Below are 19,297 nucleotides of genomic sequence, written 5' to 3'. Positions count from 1 at the left end.
AACAAAAATGTTTTGTTGTAGCCTGTACTCACTGTGCATCCCCAGCACCTAACTCCATGCAGACTAAGTTAGTGACTAGCTATTGAACTTAGTGGAACGTTAAGCAGCTCAACACAAAATAGTTTGAGGTTGGTGGAGACCAAAATATGAGCTAAAAGACGACAAAATGTCAGATTAACATTGACCAGCTGAAAAGCTGTAATATAAACTTGTAACACTACATTCCAGACAAAGATGTGATTTCTCTTCACTTGTTGTATGAATTTCCAGATATTTGACTGAATTTGTAGACCTTGGAAATGTCTCTGCCTTGAGAACCTTCCGAGTACTGCGAGCACTGAAAACCATCTCAGTTATCCCAGGTAAGAGAACAATCAGGTTTCTTTGATTCCTTTTAGTTCTCTCTAAAATGTCTAAATGTTATTCACAAAGGTTTCTGTAATGGTGTCATACAACCAATACATATTGTTTCCTCCCCACACACACACACAAGGTCTAAAGACCATCGTTGGTGCCCTGATCCAGTCTGTGAAGAAGCTGGCAGACGTGATGATCTTGACCGTGTTCTGTCTCAGCGTGTTTGCCCTCATCGGCCTGCAGCTTTTTATGGGGTTACTGCGACAAAAGTGCGTCCGCAGTCTCTCGCACTGCGTCAACTCCTCGTTTAGCCCCAACACATCCTTCATCTGCAACAACAGAACCTGGAGCTCCACGGAGGACTTCCTCAGCAGTGAAGGTCAGCCAAAAATAGAAGAGCCTGCTATTGATCATCAGATGTACAGTGCTCTTAACAATGTAATATTTAATACTTTACATATTACAACTTTTTGTATGTTTAACTGGCTTTTCCTCAGATAATTTTTACAAAGTTGAAGGAGCAAAGGATGCCTTAATATGTGGATATGGAAGTGATGCGGGGTAAGTAAACATTCACTTTTCTTACTGCTTCTTAATCTGTTCACCTGTTTGGCTCTTATGTAATATCATATATATATATATATATATATATATATGTGTAGTTACATGTAGCTCAAGGCTCACAAGAAAAGGAGGATTCAATGATAGATGATGTCCTGTCATTTAGGATTCTCAGTCTGTGACTTAGGTATAATATATAGGTAACTGATCCCATTGGAGGGAGAGGTTTCGCCTGAGAGAAGCTGAGCACAAGACAACATGTGGCGTGGATAATCACCACGGCTCCACTGGAGCTCTTCACAGAGAGACGTGGCATTGCCAGCTGGAGAGCGGGAGGTCTTTGGAGATTTCATCATCTCAAAAGCTCTGTGCTGTGATTAGGGTAACTGGAGCAGACTAGAACACTTTGGGATTGATATTTTGTTATCATATTTTTATTTCGACTGTACTGAAGCTTTTAACTAGTGCTTCTGACGAACCTGCTTGCTGAGCTAAAATAAGTCAAAACAATGCTAAATATAAGGTCCTTAGATGTAAGTAAATATAGATGTAAATGCATAGGTGAAATGGGTGATGGACTTTGTTCCCAGTCAAAGGCACAGTCTGAAACCATCCAAATATTGCTACTCAGCCTACGCACTGAATAATCCTGTAAATCCAAATGCTTTTGAAACAAGCACAACAGGATGACTCTGCCCAATGCCAGGCCCAGTTCAGGGGTTATAGTGAACTAAATACCCATCTGTGTGAATCTGAAATCCTGTAGCTCCAACAAATGGCTTCCATTAGGTGCTCTTGTTAATAATACAAGATAATGAATGATAGCAAATAAAACATGGTGATGATGTTAAAGCCTCTGCAGGGAAGTTTGATGCAGATGTTTTCAATTTATTTGCACGTTAAACAAAGGTGGTTCTATATGAAACCTTATAGGTTTATGTCATGCATTTACTTCATGTACCATTAGCTTGTCATGTTTTTTGGAGAAGCAGGGATAAGCACCTAGAGACAGCAGGAGATGATGTAGCATATTTGCAATGTTTCTCTTTTATGGTGAAGAAATTGTTGAATATGATTCTGTAATTAAACATACCAGAAGCTTTATGTTACGGTAGAAGGCACGCCAGATTCCTTTTATATCAAGAGGAATCAGAGTAATACAATGAAGGGAAAAAACTTGGCCAACCTGAACTTGATTTGTCTGCTTAAACATCGCTGGTCAACCTTGGATGTTGTTGTGGGTTATAGTTTCATATGTTGTATTCTTTTAAGCAGCTTTAGCCACGTGCATCTCACTGAGAGTGATGTTACACAATGTAGTGGTCTTTGCCCTCATGCTATTTCCCTATTTAAATCATGTCTTATATGCTTTTCTCTCCTGACCCTTTAGGTTTTAGATTCAGAGCATTCTCATTTCCAACATACCGACGATTTGTCCCGGCTCGAGGCGTCTAATAGTATGGCGAAAGGTACCCTTCCGCCTCCTTATGAGATGCTCTGGATTCTCAATTGAATCCAACAGAATGCTGCTAGTGGAGATAACACACGCTTTGAGCAGGGGCTCCAGCGGTCCATTCCAGCCTTAACCCTATCAGATCATGTTTTCCAAAGTGATTAATGATCAGAAGATTATAGCCAAGTTTTAGTTACTTTGATTCTAAAATAAAAAAAAAAGATTTGTCCACAGTTTATCTAAATGGTCTTTTGTGACCCTCAGCTAGTCACATACTCGAAGCAATCTTCTGGTTGTCACTGGTGGTCACTTCACTTCTACAGCATAGTACTGTTGGATTATGTAAGCTCCGGCCAACAATCACTGTGTCAAAAAATAGCTGTTTTTGACATTTGCGTGGACAGAAGTTTTTTTCCTCAAAGAACCAGAAATTTTGTTACAATGGCTGTTATCAATTTTTTGTTGATACCAGTTCAAATTGTTCAAACACTGTCATTAAGAATAAAGTAAATCAACTTTTTATTCTTGAAAAAAGGGCGCACCAAAAATAGCTCCTCTTGCTTCAAAGCTAACCCTTTGCACAATGTTTGTTACAGCTAACCAGGCTAGTGAACTAAAAAACAAAAAATATATATTTTAATAAAAGCAGAGAATATTTAGAGTTAAAATGTTTGAGGAGTTTGACGTTTTCTATAAATGATCAGCTAATGTTTGAATAAGGACCTAATGTTTAGCCGACATTAATAACTAATAATAATGGATTGGATTTATATAGCGCTTTTCAAGGCACCCAAAGCGCTTTACAATACCACTATTCATTCACACACTGGTGGAGGCAGCTACAGTTGTAGCCACAGCTGCCCTGGGGCAGACTGACAGAAGCGAGGCTGCCATATCGCACCATTGGCCCCTCTGGCCAACACCAGTAGGCAAGTAGGGTAAAGTGTCTTGCCCAGGGACACAACGACCAGGACAGAGAGCCCAGGGATCGAACCGGCGACCTTCCGGTTACAGATGCGATTCCCAACCCCCTGAGCCACGGTCGCCCGTGGCTAAAACTAGCATTTTAGCATATATTTAATTCATGCAGATATTTTGTTAGAATAATCAAGAAGAAAAAAAACCTCTTGATTCTTTTGCTTTGATGTAGTTACTTCTCTAAGGTGGAAAGTTTTTTTCTTCTTCTTCTTCTTGGTTTGTTTGTTTGTTTTGTTTTTGCTTTGTTTTATTATTTGCTTTGAGCCCTGTGTACAGGAGCTGCATGCAAAAAGGCGTAATAAGCAAATGCTTCAGCCAATACCTTTTGATTAGCCTTGTCTCATGCTTTCTTGCTTTGTGGTAGATCTTTGTTCTGTCTTCACTGAGATATTTGAATGCTAATCAATCAAATCAAATCAAATCAATCAATCAAGTCAAGACAAAAACTGCCAGTATGAATAAGCTAACACTATCTGACTGCCACAACTCCAGTTTTTATATAGAATTCAAAGAACAATTAAAAAATACATATTTATATTTAATTTGCAACTTATAATCCTTCCCATTCCCAGTTATAGTTATTATGAGTGTAGTCACATATTTTTAGAGGCAACAGAATCCAGCCACCCTTTAGTTTTTAATCCCTCTCCTCCAAAAGCACAGGACCTTAATCTCCCAAGAAGTACCGTCTGATTCAGTAATTTGTGTTGAAGTCAGAGCAAAAGATTTGGACGGGGGAATGATGTCACTAAACTCACTTAAATAGTGGGTCAGTAAGATCAGGCGAGACCTACCCAGCTGTCCCACATGTGTCACTACATGTGAACTTTCTTTTGTTGCCCGCTTTTTGTGTTTTTGCCATTTGTGGAGCTCTAACAGAGCGCTGCAATCGATACAGCAGAGTTTGAACCTTTTTGTTGTTTTTAATGGCGTCTTTGTCCCCTTTTATTTTAACATTGCTACATCATCATCAAGAAAATGCATTTTGTTGCACTTACTGCATTTTTAAAAAACTTTCTCTCCAGCTAAACTGCAGCTAAAGCAAGAGTGGCACAGATTCGTGACATGCTTGACAGGTTAAAGATACCATAAGGTAGCTTCTGGTTTTACTGGCAGATAACTGAGATGGCCTCTTAACTTGTGCAACATTTTTAGATGGAACTTTCTGAGGCTGGCTGTGGAGGAGAGCAAGATATTAAGCAGGTCAGGATGGAGGACGTAAAACATAGAGGATGCTTAATCTTTTGAGTGTATTCCAACAAGTAATCCCTGAGTAGATTTCCAAATTAAAGCTTTGGATACGTTATGATGACACACACACACAGTCACACACATGCGCATAGCCCCCATCACGCCTACTGTAGAGTCGAGGCAAGTGCTTATCCCCTTACATCTTAAAACCACTATGCATTAAGGATTATGACTGATTGTATTGAAAGTTTCCACTTTTGCCCTGAGCTGGAGCGATGCGGGCAGGAAACTCACCGCCTTAGCCCCACCCAGGAAAAAAAACTGTTGCCACCGACAGATGTTATTTCCTGCTGTTATACAAACAGCAGGAAATTGATGTTGTCCTCACATATATAATATTAAAAAAAACCAAACATTGTAAACATGGAGCAAAGGGCTTTAATAGAGGTCTAACACACCTGACCCTGTGTTAGCTGTGCTCCAATGATTGCACAAGATGACTTGTAAAATCAATTATTATTCATATTTTGCCTTTCTTTTCACATGTCGCTTTTTAGATTTTTGGCTGCATGCTTCCTATAATTCCAGTAAGCAACAGGTTAATAAAATCATAAGGCCTTTTCAACTGGAGGAACTGCAGATTGCATCACTCAGCAGTGGCTTCATTTTCAGCTCCCTGGGTTTCCTCTTTGGATTAACTTAAAAAATCAATAAGTGTTGTCCTTTTTAGCTCTTACCCCAACTTCCTCAAGAGGCTTTGAGGAAGTTGGGGTAGACCGCCACTGTCGCCATGGGTTTGTTCTTAATGACGTGTGGTTAAAAGAATGAAATGGGGGTACTGCTTTACCTCATAGTTTGAGCAGCTGACCATATACCCCAAGGCTAAATTCAGCTGCCCGGGTTCAACTCTGACCCAAGGTGCTTTTACCTTTGTCTTCCCCAACTCACTCATTCCCTGCTTTCCTTTCTAATCAAGGCAAAAGCCCCCAAACAGTAAAGTAAAAAAATAAAAGGGAATTTTTGCTCAGTGTACTATGGTAGAGAATTCATATAAAAATAACTTCCTAGAGCCTGAGAACAGATATATATAGTAATAGTAGTAATAGCAAGTGGTAAAAATGCATGAAAAAACAAACTTGCAGAATACTTAGATGTGATGCACAGCTGAGTTATATCTGTGTGTATCAGCAGCTGCTCCATTGGGCAGTTGCTATAGAGACTAATGGGACATGAACTCTGCAGGCACCTTGTTCACAATTACAAAACTACGAAAGGACTCTCACATTTTTGTAGCTGTTTAATGGACAACAGTGGATTAACAAGCATATCATTGAGTGCAGTTTATTCATTTATAAACTGCATACAGAGGCACCTAGTCTGAGCACCTACAGAAAGTTGCTCAGACTTGATTGCAGAATGACACGATGAAAACATGGAATAGTGATGATTACAGGAAATATTGTTAGCTAAACTTAGTGATATGACACCTTCCATGCATTGTTTACCATTGTATTATTATTTTCATTTTTAATTAAGCTGCAGTTTATTTTCCAGACTAGTCATTTCATGTGTAAAGTATATAAAATGTTCCAAAGTCAAGTTATAAGTACTGTGCTGAAAATGATCTCAGACGTAAGAATTAATCACCAGCACACCAGGGCCGCTTTACATGGATGTCAATCATCAGTAACCTATACTCTCCTTGGTGGTTTATCTCGGATCTGCCCTCGTCGCATCACCAGCTAGTCGCTCAATGTCATTGAGGTTGTATGGTCTGTTAAAGTGAATTGTTCTGAGTTTAGACCCAACATGGTCTTTCATTGGACATTGCCGTATATCACTTCCTGTCAGGAAGCAGCTTTAGTTGACAGGAACTCAGCAGTATACTTGGCATGTTTGCTTGAAGACGCATTAAGCTGCAGTGTATAGGAAGCTCCACATAGTGCACATAGGAAGTGATTTGCAGTTGTGACCAGAGACAATAGAAAATCAATGGCATGTGGCATCTTCAAGCAAACACAAGGTGGAAATTTCCGGGATAAACTTTACAGTTGGGAGTACACTTGGAGTCTTGTAGAAATCACAGTCTCCATTAGCACGTGCTCCGAAAGCCTCTTTAAGCTGACAAACTTGACAAAGACTAAAACAAAAGACAGTTATTTTTTACAGGCATGATACTGTTTTCAGTTAGTGTGCATTTTTTTTAAAATAAAGTTTTCCTTTTGACAAAAGTCGAATTTTTAAATCACAACATTTGTTTAGATGCCGAGTTGACAGAAAGATTTTTGCTAATTTTGCTCAACAATGTTGATATGAAATAAACTAAATGTGCATTGATTAACAGAGGTGAACAGATTGGTGTGAGTGATGTAGCAGAGGGCCAGCCTGACAGGAAGATGTCGCTGGCCTCACACAGCATCCTCTGCCCTCGCTGCTGGATATTAGTGAGCTGGCGTGTTGGTGAGATCCACAGCTGTTCTCACAGCAGCGCTCTTCCGCCCAGCTGTTTGCCTGCCATTATGAAATTATTCCACACTGAGATTGACATGGCAGTCCAGCTTGTTCTCAGCTGCTGGACTTAAATATTTGCTGTAATGCCACTATGTTGACAATGAAGATCAGAGACGCTGGAATCGAGCTGATTTTTTTTTCCTGCTGCAATTTGATATCCATCTGGCTAATCTCTTTTTGCTCCAGTGCATTTTAGTGCTCCTGTCTGAAACAGGTTTCAAGTGCCGTCTTCTTTGAAATAACGGTGATGATAGTACGTACTTACTGACTCATCTCCCAGTTTTCTCTGTGAAGTCAAAGGCCGCAGAGCCACATGTAGAATGTTTTTAACTCTGGGAAAGCAGCACGCACACCGGCACGGCTATATCTCTCCGCAGCTGCTTTTAATTTCCTGTGTTCGGCCTTTGTTTATCAGTCCTGGCCTCTAATCATTTATCTTCTACCTCTCAATCATTTGCACATTACAGGAAGTGTCCAGAAGGATTTGACTGCCTAAAAGTAGGGAGGAATCCAAACTATGGCTACACCAGCTTTGACACTTTCGGCTGGGCTTTCCTGGCACTTTTCCGTCTCATGACGCAGGACTACTGGGAAAAACTGTTTCACCAGGTGCAATTTTCTACTTTTGGTTTTTTCATCTATCAGCATCCTGTAGTTACAACCTTCAACTTAAAAGTTCAATTTTCCTCTTATAGGTTCAGTGTTTTCAGCAGTGGCTCTAAGAGGTCAAACGCATTGCAACTTAAGGAAACACCAACAAACAGAAAAACGTCACCAAAGCTCACAAAAAAAACAATAGAAGTTGAATAAAACACAATAGAAACAGAAAAACAACTCAAACGCTCACAAAGAAAAGACCCTTAGAAAACACAACAGAAGCATTTTTGGGGACAGAACAGCTGTGGAAGTGACGAGCTAACGCTGAAATGTACAAGCAAACATGTATTTACAGTGTCTTGCTATTAAAACACAGATTACCTGCATCTTCTGCCTCACTTCAGTCTTTCACATGTTCTGGTTTCTGTTACTTAAGCAGATGTTTCATCACTTTGTCTCCCAGATTTGTTCTTTTCTACTTCCTTTTGTTTTCCTTCTGTTTAGTTTTTTTCCCATGTCCTTTGTTCTTTATTCAACTTCTGTTGTCTTTTTGTGAGCTTTCGGAGCGTTTTTCTATTTGCTGGTCTTCTCTGGGGCCAAAGTAGTTTTCACTTTCACAAAGAATCAGTAACTGGGTGACATAGTGGAGAAACACAACTAACATACTTAAACGGATATTGAATAAGACGTCACTTCACAAAGTGGCCAGAAACCTTTTTGTACTGACCTGTGTTGTTTAGCTTTAGCATATGATCTGCCTTATGACTATACACAGTGCTGAACCAGTGACTCTGGTGAATTTGCTTTTATTGCCTTTACTTTCTTTGATTCCCACAGACTCTGCGCTCAGCTGGGAAGACCTACATGATCTTCTTTGTTCTAGTGATCTTCATGGGCTCTTTCTACCTGGTCAACCTTATCCTGGCTGTGGTGGCCATGGCCTACGAGGAGCAGAATCAGGCAACCATCGCTGAGGCCTGGCAGAAGGAGAGAGAGTTTCAGATGGCCATGGAACACCTGAGAAGAGAGCAAAGAGTAAGTGCGGTGCATTGTCATATTTTCATGTGCGCCTTCAGCTGAAGACAGACACAACTGTAACTCTTTCAAACAATTTCATCCCATGTGAAGCTGGCAGCAAAAAGACAAGCACAGGAGACAGACTCAGTGTTGTCCCCGGAGCTGTCTCCATTCTGTGTGAAGTACACAGGAAGTATACGAAGAAGCAGCAGCAGAAGAAGAAGATCTCACAGAACGCTGTCCGAAGAAACGGCAGAAGAAGCTGCAGAACAGAAGATGGAGCCCCTGGAAGAAGTAATGGTATGTAACCTTAAGGAGCGCGCTGTCGAGTTGTTAATGGTTGAAACCACAGAAGCTAATGCGTTCTTCCATATTTCTGTAGCCTCCCCTGTCCCCCCTGCCGGCCCACCCTCTGCTGGCCACGCTATCCTCTCACCCGCTCAGCACTAGACGAGGAAGCCAGAACAGCATCTTCAGCTCCTTCCGCGTTCGCAACAACTCAGAGGCCGACTTCGCGGACGACGAGTACAGCGTTCACGGAGACGTCTTCAGGAGTCGCACCAGTTCGACAGCGACGCCATGGAAGAGGAGAACGGGCAGCGTGAGAAGCCACTGCTCCCAAATCTTCACCCCCAGCCTCAATGTCAACGGTCGACTGAACATCTCCCTCGACCACAATGGAGTCATGACTATGGGTCTGCTCACCTCTACGTCCATGCCAGCTCACAGCATGGAGAGAGTCAGGGAAGACACAGTGAGTGACGGAGCCTTTGTTATGAGACTGTTCTGAAAAGTTTAAATATGAGTTTATAAGAACATGACAATACAGCCTTGTTTGTTTGTTTTTTAGATATTTTCTGTTTGCCAGAAGCCCTCCAGCACAGAGGAGACAGTTCCAAGGCCTCTCCTGCAACCTTCCCCCACAGTGACAGATCCATCCCCCGTGCGCAGGAAAAGGGGCCTGAGCTCTGTCAGCTTTTATAGTGATGCCATGGACGGTGCGTCCATTTCACTGTTTAAGGAAGTGTTCAGAAATTACATCCCTTTTTGGGGATATATAAAGCTAGCTTAGCAAAAGGGTTGGAAACAGCTAGCCTGGTCTTGTCTGAAGGTTACTAGATCCTCTACATGTTGCTAAATAACATATCCAGGAAGTTATTACATCAGAAAATAGTGTAACAAATGCATATATCTCCCATTATTTCTTTAGTACTGTTTTGTGTCATTAAGCAGATGATACCTAACATATTTAAGGTCCCAGTAGGTGGATTTTGCTACTTCCCAAACAAAGCCAAACCAGCTTTCCCCCTGATTTCTGTATTTATGCTCAGCTGTTATAATGAAGGCATAGTAGAAGAAATTAGAACTGGTTTTCTCAACCAACCCTCCACCTGCCCAAATAACATTTAACTTTAGTTAACTTTGCTAGCAGAAGGACCCTAGAATCGCCGCTGGTTTCAGGTTTTAGCTGTTCAAAAATGATCAAGTTATCTGCAGATATAAATCATTTCCGTGTGGTGTCTCTGCAGAGCTGGAGGAGTCGAGGCAAAAGTGCCATCCCTGCTGGTACACGTATGCCAAGAAGTATCTGATATGGGACTGCTGCCCCTGGTGGCTGAAGCTGAAGGAGTATGTGAAGCTAATGGTGATGGATCCTTTCCTGGATCTTGGTATCACCATATGCATTGTGCTGAACACCCTCTTCATGGCACTTGAACACTACCCCATGACTGATGAGTTCAACACCATGCTCTCAGTGGGCAATCTGGTAAGAGGGTTTTAAAGATACCAGAGGGATGTTTCCAGCTTTTAACACACTTTCTATAAGTGCTGTCGGGTGCTAGATAAGGAGAGGAGAGTGGAACAGAGAGGAAACTGAACTGGCCGGCATTCAGATAATCCGTCTCTGTTTGCAGACAGGTTGATTTTTAAAGCAGGTGCAGGACAGGAGGTCAAATACAGTGATGCTGATCCGCTGTCAAAGATTCTGTTTTAGACTATTTGCGATTATCTTTAATAACATGGAGTATTTTTAGCAAGAGGTGGAATTGATTTCCTGTTGTTCTGTTTTGAAATCTCTTCCTACCGGTGAATTTTAGACTCTGACAGAGATTTGGTAAATAAATAAATACATTAATACATTAAGTAATTTTAAAATTATATAACTTTATATGTACCTTTATATGAATAAATTAAAAACAACAACAAAAATGAAATAACACATTGAAATACATTGTTATATTTTCTGTTGAACTAAGGTTTGTGTGCAGAAACCTTCACTGAAATGTTTTTAGTTCACTCATTAATAAAATTCTAATTACACATCTTTTGAAGGCGGTTGTGTAAAATTGTTTATTTGTGGTCAACAAAAGAGAAACAACTCATCTAAAAGACAGTGAATGCTCTACTAATTAAGCTGTAGCTATATAATATTCCTAGTGTTTTGCTGGATTTTTCACCTCTAAATGTCCTTTTGTCACTCTGTGTTTTTTTTCTAGGTGTTCACTGGTATATTTACAGCTGAGATGGTACTGAAGCTGATTGCCATGGACCCCTATTACTACTTCCAACAGGGCTGGAACATCTTTGACGGCGTCATTGTTTGCCTCAGTTTAATGGAGCTGGGCCTCTCCAATGTGGAGGGACTGTCCGTCCTGCGATCTTTCAGATTGGTGAGGGAAATCTTGTTCATTCTCTGTGTTACTTTGAAGAAAATTGATTAATTATTTCCGATTGATCAGCTCCTGATGAACAGAAGACAAAACCTAGACACGGGAGCAGATTCAACTATTTGCAATGGGAAACAGACAGCTGATGAACTAAGGGTTCTCGGATGGGTGAAGTCTAAGATAAAAATATGGACAAAGCATAATATGTCCATTAAAAAAATGATGATACCTAGGAACAGAGTTGTCAGAGTTGCACATTATATCTAATAATCAGACTACATCTAAAAACATAAAAGTCTCTTAAGGTTTTAACTCTGAAGTCTAGTTAACTTGTGCAACTTGTACAGTGTAATAGTCAGTCTATTCTGAAGATGCAGCATCATTTGTCTTCACATTTCTCTTATCATAAGTTGCGAGTCTTCAAGCTGGCAAAATCCTGGCCCACTCTCAACACTCTCATCAAGATCATCGGCAACTCGGTGGGCGCCCTGGGAAACCTGACGCTGGTGCTGGCCATCATTGTTTTCATCTTCGCTGTGGTGGGAATGCAGCTATTCGGCAAGAACTATCAGGACTGTGTCTGTAAGATCTCCTTTGACTGTCAGATGCCTCGCTGGCACATGAAGGACTTCTTCCACTCCTTCCTGATTGTGTTCAGGGTCTTGTGCGGCGAGTGGATCGAGACCATGTGGGACTGTATGGAAGTGGCTGGCCAGCCCCTCTGCATCCTGGTCTTCATGTTGGTCATGGTCATAGGGAACTTGGTGGTAAGTTATTATGACTTGGCATTTAAACTCTAACCTGTTTAAGGTTATGTTGAGTGATAGTCTATATTTTTTGTACCGGCAAAGCTCACAAAAAGATTAAACTCAACAAGAGTTTCTTTTGAGAAGTGTCTGTGTGGCCTTTCCCCTGTTCCTCTGTGCTGTAAAGTTCAGACAGTAGAAATGAGTCAACCACAGTGTTGCACTGAGTGACATTCACCTCAGTCCTACATGCACCACATTGCTGCTGCAAATGCCAACTACAGGATCAGGCACGAGGTGCAGTCAAAAAGCTGGAAAATGAATCCAGTCCTAATTTAAACTATCTGATCCCTCCTTCACGTTCTTTCATTGGAAAGCTCTCACTGGAAGTCCTGTTCTGATCAGCTGCGCTTGCATAGAGAGCAAACATCAACTTCTGTCACAAACTGACCAACTTTCATGCCGCAACCGTCACATTGCTCATAGCAGTGATCTCAAAGTCATAGCCACCCGACTCAGAGAGCATCCTCACATCATGTCAGGAGCACAGGCAACATGGTTGTTCACCAGAAATGACCCCAAAGTCAAACTTTCAGTGTGGAAATTACTGTCACATCACCATGTGGTAGCAAGTCATTCCCCACCACCCTGAGATTTGCTTCCAACTGTGCAGTTAAATTACCAACTGTGCAGGAACTGGAGCAGCACTTCCCCGGGAAATTACCTGGAAGGGGAGACTGAGAAAATTAAAGTTTGTTATTTTTGAACATACCTTAAATGTTTAGGTCAGTGGCTGAACTACTCTGAAAACGGACTTGTTAAAAAAAGGTGTCCAGGCAGTACGTGGAATTACTCAGCCTATTTAAACATATAGAAGTATGGATTTTTGTAAGCATTACAAAATGATTGAATCCATTGCTCCTTAATAAAGATTTAAAAAAATGGAGGATATGTGGAGGGTATGAGTGTATCATTTGTCTTTAACAGAAGAAGTGCTTTTGATGTTCAGGCAAAGTTGTGACAGGCAAAGTTATCCTTTAAACAGTATTTGATGACTAAGAGCGATGCAGTAGCGTTTCAATGCTACCAAATCCACTTGGTGATGTCACAAGTAATCTGGGATTACGTGGCACAAGAGAGGACTGCTGATTGTGTATTATGTGAATGGACCATCCTTCAAGTTAATTATGTTAAAATTTGCAAGCTGTATTAGTTTGTATATCTGTAAATGAGCAACTCTTCAGCATGCTGTATTAAATGAAAGTGTCATGGTCTTGCTTCAGATTAGATTTAGCAGAGTTTCTACCAAATTTAATAGATTATAGATTTATGAGATGTGCAGATCATTTCGTTCTATTTTCACTTGCATTTTTACACATCACCTCAACTTAAAAACCCTCTGTTATTTGTGCTGCATCATATGTGTATTATCTACACATGTTGCCGTGCAAACTGAAGCGACAAGAGACAAACTCAGTGCTGGAGCAGCTTTACTGCCCTTTTATCCACCACTAATGAGCTAAGCCTTACGGGTGAAATGGGGACCCAAGTGTTGCACAAACACCGCAGAGCGTTCACCCCGTTTAACACCAAGTTTTGATTTTTACTCATTTTGCAAGCCAACACATGCAGCTGTTAAAAAAAACAGCAGTTAATTCAGTTTTAATTGTATACGCCCACCCACATTCACTGCTCCTCCCATATGGCCAGCCGTTTCCTGTGAGCTGATATTAAAGAATACAAAAGCGCGCTGAATTTGCAGGATTTGTTTATAGTCAACGTTGTTTTGCTTTGAATGTGGTGTCGTTCCAGTGGTGATCCTGGTAATAGAAATACATGCAGAAATAGTTGTATTTTAGTATAGCACTATTTTAACCCAGTAAAAATCTAGTTTTATTTACTTGTTCACTTGCTCCCCTCGACTTTTGTAGTTAGGATAAGTTTAAATTCTTTTGACAAAAAATTAGCAAGAGATTTGCATAATTCAAACCCAGTCAAAAGAATGGTACTAGATATTTCTAGGTGTACATAGCAGTTTCTCAAGTATCACATAGATGCTATTAGTGGATAGAGACACTTTCATTGACTGTATTGCCTTGTTAGCCTAAAGATCAGATCACAACAGCGCTCCCTATGGAATTTAATGGACAGGAACCTCTCTGTGCACATGAATCGTGGGAAAGCAGTTTATCTGTGGGATTATCCAGGATGCTTAGGGGTGAGAAGGTCGGAGGGCATTCATCACTAATCATCTGCTCATGCTCCCCATCTCTGAGTAGCTCAGTGGCTAAAGATGATCCTTGCCAACTGTGCACATCACCCATGAAGGGAATGCACACACAGACACACACACATATGTGCAGTGTTATGCCCCGTGCTGCTGCTCTCTAAGCTAGCAGACAGATTACTTAGGAGTTGGATGCTTTGAACCTTGACTTCAGGAGGCCTGAAACATCAGCCATATGTGCCTGAGCGTATCATTGTTGCAGAACTTTGCGGGATTTGCCAATGTTGACAAAATATATGGGACATCATGTCCGGCATTATGTCAAATGATAAAGCATACATACATACTAAACAATTCAGAGCTTTGCGCATCAGATGGTGATACAAGCATAATATGGCTATACAATGTCCTGCTTTGTTAACCCTTTTCACACCAAGGATCTCTGCTGCAGGCCATATTAACACACTACCCACCACCACCTATTATTGTGGAGTGTGGCATATTGAATAAAGAGGCTGTGTGGAAATGGGATGTAGCATTTCTGTGCATAAGCAAATTTGGTTGAAATGTGTTTCTTATTTGTAGATGGAAAAAAGAAAGAGAGAAAGGGGCTAAGGGCTTAAGTGGTTACGGCTAAATAGCTATAAACAAGTCTAATAGTTTCATCCATTCAGATGTAAGTAAACATACATTTTTGGTATGTCAACAACAGGTGCTGAATCTCTTTCTGGCCCTGCTGCTGAGCTCCTTCAGCTCAGACAATCTCTCTGCTCCAGACGAAGACGGGGACTTGAATAACATTCAGATTGCCATCGCTCGCATCCATTCCGGCTTTTCCTGGATTGTCACAAGCGTCATCAACCTCTGCAACAGGAGCTTGAAGCGTCGAAAACACAAAGCCAAGGAAACCAGTCAGGCCCTCAAGCCGGTCGGAAATCACATGGAGAGCAATGGGGGGATTTTTGGACGTTATGGAGAGAAGTACATCGTACCAGAGGAGGACAGCTACATGACCAACCCAAACCTGACTGTCATTGTTCCTATCGCGCCTGGGGAGTCAGATGTGGAGTTTTTGGAGGAGGAGGAGATCTCAGAGTCATCAGAGGATGAAGAAAACAAACTGGTAAGTATGTCGTGCCCAGAATCATGTTTGGGGCTTAACTTCAGGCTTTAATGCTCTCTGAACTTACATACTTTAGAGAATGTGATTTTATCGGCATACTTTTCGCTAAGAATGAAATCTCATCTTGTCATTTGAAACACTCAACTTGTTTGTTTGGCTTGTGTTTCTTATTATATAAATGAGTAATTACTTGGTTTTTTGCTGTTTGTATATGCTGAGATAAACTCAAGAAGTCCACGTTGACAACAAATTATGATTTTGAAATTATTGTCTGATCTACCTATTAAATTGAGATGTGCTGGAATAATTGAAGTTTTTTCAAAGATTTTTCAGAAGCTTTTAATTTTTACAAAGGGTCTGTATGAGAATGAACATGATATCAAAATGGTGGGATTAGTTTATCATGTTTAATGACTGGACACAGAAGGGCTGCACACTTTCCAAACTAGCTGTGGCTAAAACAGAGCTTATACTGTTTAACATATGTGTGTATGTTTAAGCATATATGTTTTGTGCTGGTAGCCTAAATATTATTAGTAACATCTGTGTTTTCTAATTCTGATGATGATGATGATGATGCTATGGAATCAGTCTGTCATAGAGTCCCGCACACCCACACACATGTTAATGAGATGTGGTTGAATGTGTGCCGAGCTATGCTTAAAGCTATATTTAGTACACACATGTTAAAGGGGTTGATTATCCCTAACTAACAGGAAAATGAGGCCATTACTATTTAAGCCACACATCTTATCCTTTGAATTTAGATTTTCAGTCCCATTGAGACACGTGTAGAAAATCAGCGTCCTAGCCACACAGTCAGCCTTTACAAACATTTGTGAAAGAATGGCTCGTTCCAAAGTGCTCACAGAATTTGAAGGTGGCGCTGTCACAGGATGTCACTGTAGCAAGAAGTCAGCATTCGATATCTCTTCCCTTCTAGATATTCCACGATCCACTGTAAGTGCTATTATTACAAAAGGAAAGCTTTTAGGAGCCACAGCAATGACCCATGGAGTTACAGCCCACTTAAAGTTACAGTATCAGGTTGCCAAGTGGTAAGGTGCATAGTGAGTAAAGGTCACCAATGCTCTTCTGACTCAAAACCTCTTCTGGCATTACCATCAGCACAAAAACTGTGTGCAGCTTCATGTGTTTGGATGGCTGAGCAACTCCTGTAGGTTTGATGTTTAGGTCTCCCTGTACTTTTGTCCACAGCACTCTTTACACCCATTAGCGAGTACTGTAAGATTATATGATTATTAAGAGTACAAACATTGGAAGAACACATCATTGAAATCATTGAAATATAAAGTAAAGAAAATTGCAATTGAAAGCAGAACACGTTTATAGAAATCAAAATGATAAAAACATGAACAACTGAACAAAAGAATCTGGGATTAAAGCAGTTCAAGACTTCAGTGTTAGAAACGCAGGACGTATACAGCAGACGGTGCATCGCTGAAATGCCTGCCTAAACAGATATGTCTTTAGCACACTTCTGAAAGCCTCTTAGGGAATCTTAGGGAAGCACACCGAGCATTCGACGGGTCAGGCATCGCAGCTTGAAAAGCTCACCCCTGATCCGTAGGTGCATTAGTATTATTTGCCCGGCATTAGACAGCTAACTTACACACCAACACTGGACGAAGCTGTAATGACTGAGATACAGTTTGTTTCTTGTTTGCATTTCTGTACATATTAAATGAGTTTACCGTGCACTCAGCAACAGTAACTAACACCGTGTGTATAGTTGCTTTAATTTGCATGAAAACGCAACAGTGAGAGTGCAATAGCACTCCTCAGTTTTTGTATAGATTTGGATTTGACTGTGTTCATTCGAAAGCTTTAGAGTCAGACTGTCCTGCAGATCGGGCGTTTGTTGAGGCGGAGGATGTGTCGTTCCTGTCCTGTCTGGCAGAAAAACAGGAGCAGGCCAGATGTGGAGCCAGGCGCTGTAGAGCAGATTAAACTGACACAGCTGAGCTGGGCAGCCTGCAGTCTGGTGCTCTCTCTTCCTCTTTCCCTCCCATGCGCTGCTGCACACCACACTAGAACTAGGCATCATGAAAAATGGGGGCGGGGGGGACCTCCAATCGTCCATCAGCTTAACTGGGCATCTGCAGCTGCTCTGCATATGCAGAGCTTTAAACACACACAAAAGTGATAAACATATTATATGTAAGAATATTGTTAAAAAGAAATCCTATAGTTAAGTATTTGAGTCTTCTCTAGAGTGTAAATAAATCTCCTTTGCTTAAATGGGATCAATTACTACTTTCTGATGTGCCATCAGTCCATTATGTTTCTCACTGTCTTTAAACTCTAAGATGAGCAATGCTGGTAATTTGGTTTCCAGATCCCGTGCATGCCCTTTAATGCTGGATTAAATTTCGTATCATTTTACGAGATTGAAGCTGCACCTCTGTCCTGTAAATCATATGAAATATGTTGTTGTTACAACACGTGAAAATCTCATCAAAATTGCAGTAAGCCTCACAGGAGATTGAAAGTCCATCAAGGTGCGCCGGCTCTGATGGGATGAATGCACGCAGGCTCATGTGGAGCAGGAAAATGTGCTGCAACTTCTTTTTCTTTAAAAAAAAACTCTTAATGTGTGACATGAATGTATGACAACAGCATCAGCAGTATCACAACAGGCTGGGGAACACAACCAGAACAAATCACTGTTTGCTAGTTTAATATAGATTCATATTCTGTATTTACACATGCAGATGTCAAAGAGCTGAGGGCTGTTTCCATACGAGGGCACGTGATTGTAAACACTCAGACTTTATTTTGTAGGAGAAGATCAGCCTGTCAGAGGGCAGCACAGTGGATCTAAGGAAGCCCGGAGAGGAAGAGGATAACTTGTCAGTGCTGGATGAAGACAGTATGGAGCCTGATGAATGCTTTCCTGAATGTGAGCGAAAGTAGCAACCTCACTAAATCTGCTAACGTGCATTCATTTAAAATGTTTATTTTTTTCCTTCATGCTGTGATAAATGCCGGTTTGTTTTTTGACACGGTCATCAGTCTGCATGAGACACTGCCAGTGCTGTAACATCAACACCAGCCATGGACTAGGACAGGCCTGGTGGAGGCTGAGGAAGACCTGCTACCAGATTGTGGAGCACAGCTGGTTTGAGACATTCATCATCTTCATGATCCTGCTCAGCAGTGGGGCTCTGGTAAGGGTCCTAGATCTAATTAGAAAGATTAGTATTGATCCAATACCAATATTAATTATTAATCTCTGGATTGACCAACAGTATCAGCAGTAGATTTGATGAGACGTTGAGCTGGCTGATGTCCAAATTGCGCCTTTTGTGTAGTTTTAAAGAAAAAAACTTCTCACAGATGGTTTTCTTATGCTGAGCAATGGAAATGTAATGCTGCGTTTTCTTATACTGCAGGCATTTGAAGACATTTACATTGAAAAGAGAAAAGTCATAAAGGTGATGCTGGAGTACGCTGACAAAGTCTTCTCCTACATCTTCGTCCTGGAGATGTTCCTCAAGTGGATTGCATACGGCTTCAAGACGTATTTTACAAACTACTGGTGCTGGCTCGACTTTCTGATTGTGGATGTAAGTTAACGCTTTGCTGCTTTGGTTTTCAAATCATATGACGTGAAAGGATGTAGCTGAATGTATGCCGTACTTGTGGGATTTATAGCTCTAATGATACCAGATTTTTCACAGGAGAGCACGTGAATTAGCTCTAGACAACATTTTCAATACCTGAACCTGTTCGCTGCAGAACTAAGTGCTAATTCACACTGAAACAGTAGATACGTTGTAGATTTTTGCAGCTGCTCTCATGTCAGGATTTGGCCGTTCCCCAGTAGGATTTTGCCACACATTT

General features: G+C 41.0%; 1 protein-coding gene across 1 annotated transcript in view; it reads left to right on the top strand.

Moving 5' to 3' along the window:
* The window catches only part of LOC146688237 (sodium channel protein type 2 subunit alpha-like), a 33,887-nt gene that overhangs the window by 5,580 nt on the left and 9,010 nt on the right, over window positions 1–19,297 (top strand). Inside the window, exons 5-19 of the mRNA XM_085439815.1 lie at window positions 271–362; window positions 494–736; window positions 855–918; window positions 7,519–7,660; window positions 8,486–8,683; window positions 8,777–8,965; window positions 9,048–9,419; window positions 9,516–9,663; window positions 10,195–10,433; window positions 11,164–11,337; window positions 11,745–12,101; window positions 15,020–15,430; window positions 18,236–18,353; window positions 18,467–18,621; window positions 18,847–19,020. Of these exons, the coding sequence (XP_085295941.1) occupies window positions 271–362; window positions 494–736; window positions 855–918; window positions 7,519–7,660; window positions 8,486–8,683; window positions 8,777–8,965; window positions 9,048–9,419; window positions 9,516–9,663; window positions 10,195–10,433; window positions 11,164–11,337; window positions 11,745–12,101; window positions 15,020–15,430; window positions 18,236–18,353; window positions 18,467–18,621; window positions 18,847–19,020 (3,076 nt within the window). The remainder of the gene's footprint in view (window positions 1–270; window positions 363–493; window positions 737–854; window positions 919–7,518; window positions 7,661–8,485; window positions 8,684–8,776; window positions 8,966–9,047; window positions 9,420–9,515; window positions 9,664–10,194; window positions 10,434–11,163; window positions 11,338–11,744; window positions 12,102–15,019; window positions 15,431–18,235; window positions 18,354–18,466; window positions 18,622–18,846; window positions 19,021–19,297) is intronic.

This window comes from Copadichromis virginalis, linkage group LG18 (assembly GCF_057382275.1).
Source record: "Copadichromis virginalis isolate Kocher_CV1m ecotype Utaka linkage group LG18, C_Virginalis_male_GT1.1, whole genome shotgun sequence".
NCBI classification, from domain to species: Eukaryota; Metazoa; Chordata; class Actinopteri; order Cichliformes; family Cichlidae; genus Copadichromis; species Copadichromis virginalis.
The sequence above is the reverse complement of the archived record's forward strand: the minus strand, read 5'-3'. Positions and strand labels throughout refer to the sequence as shown.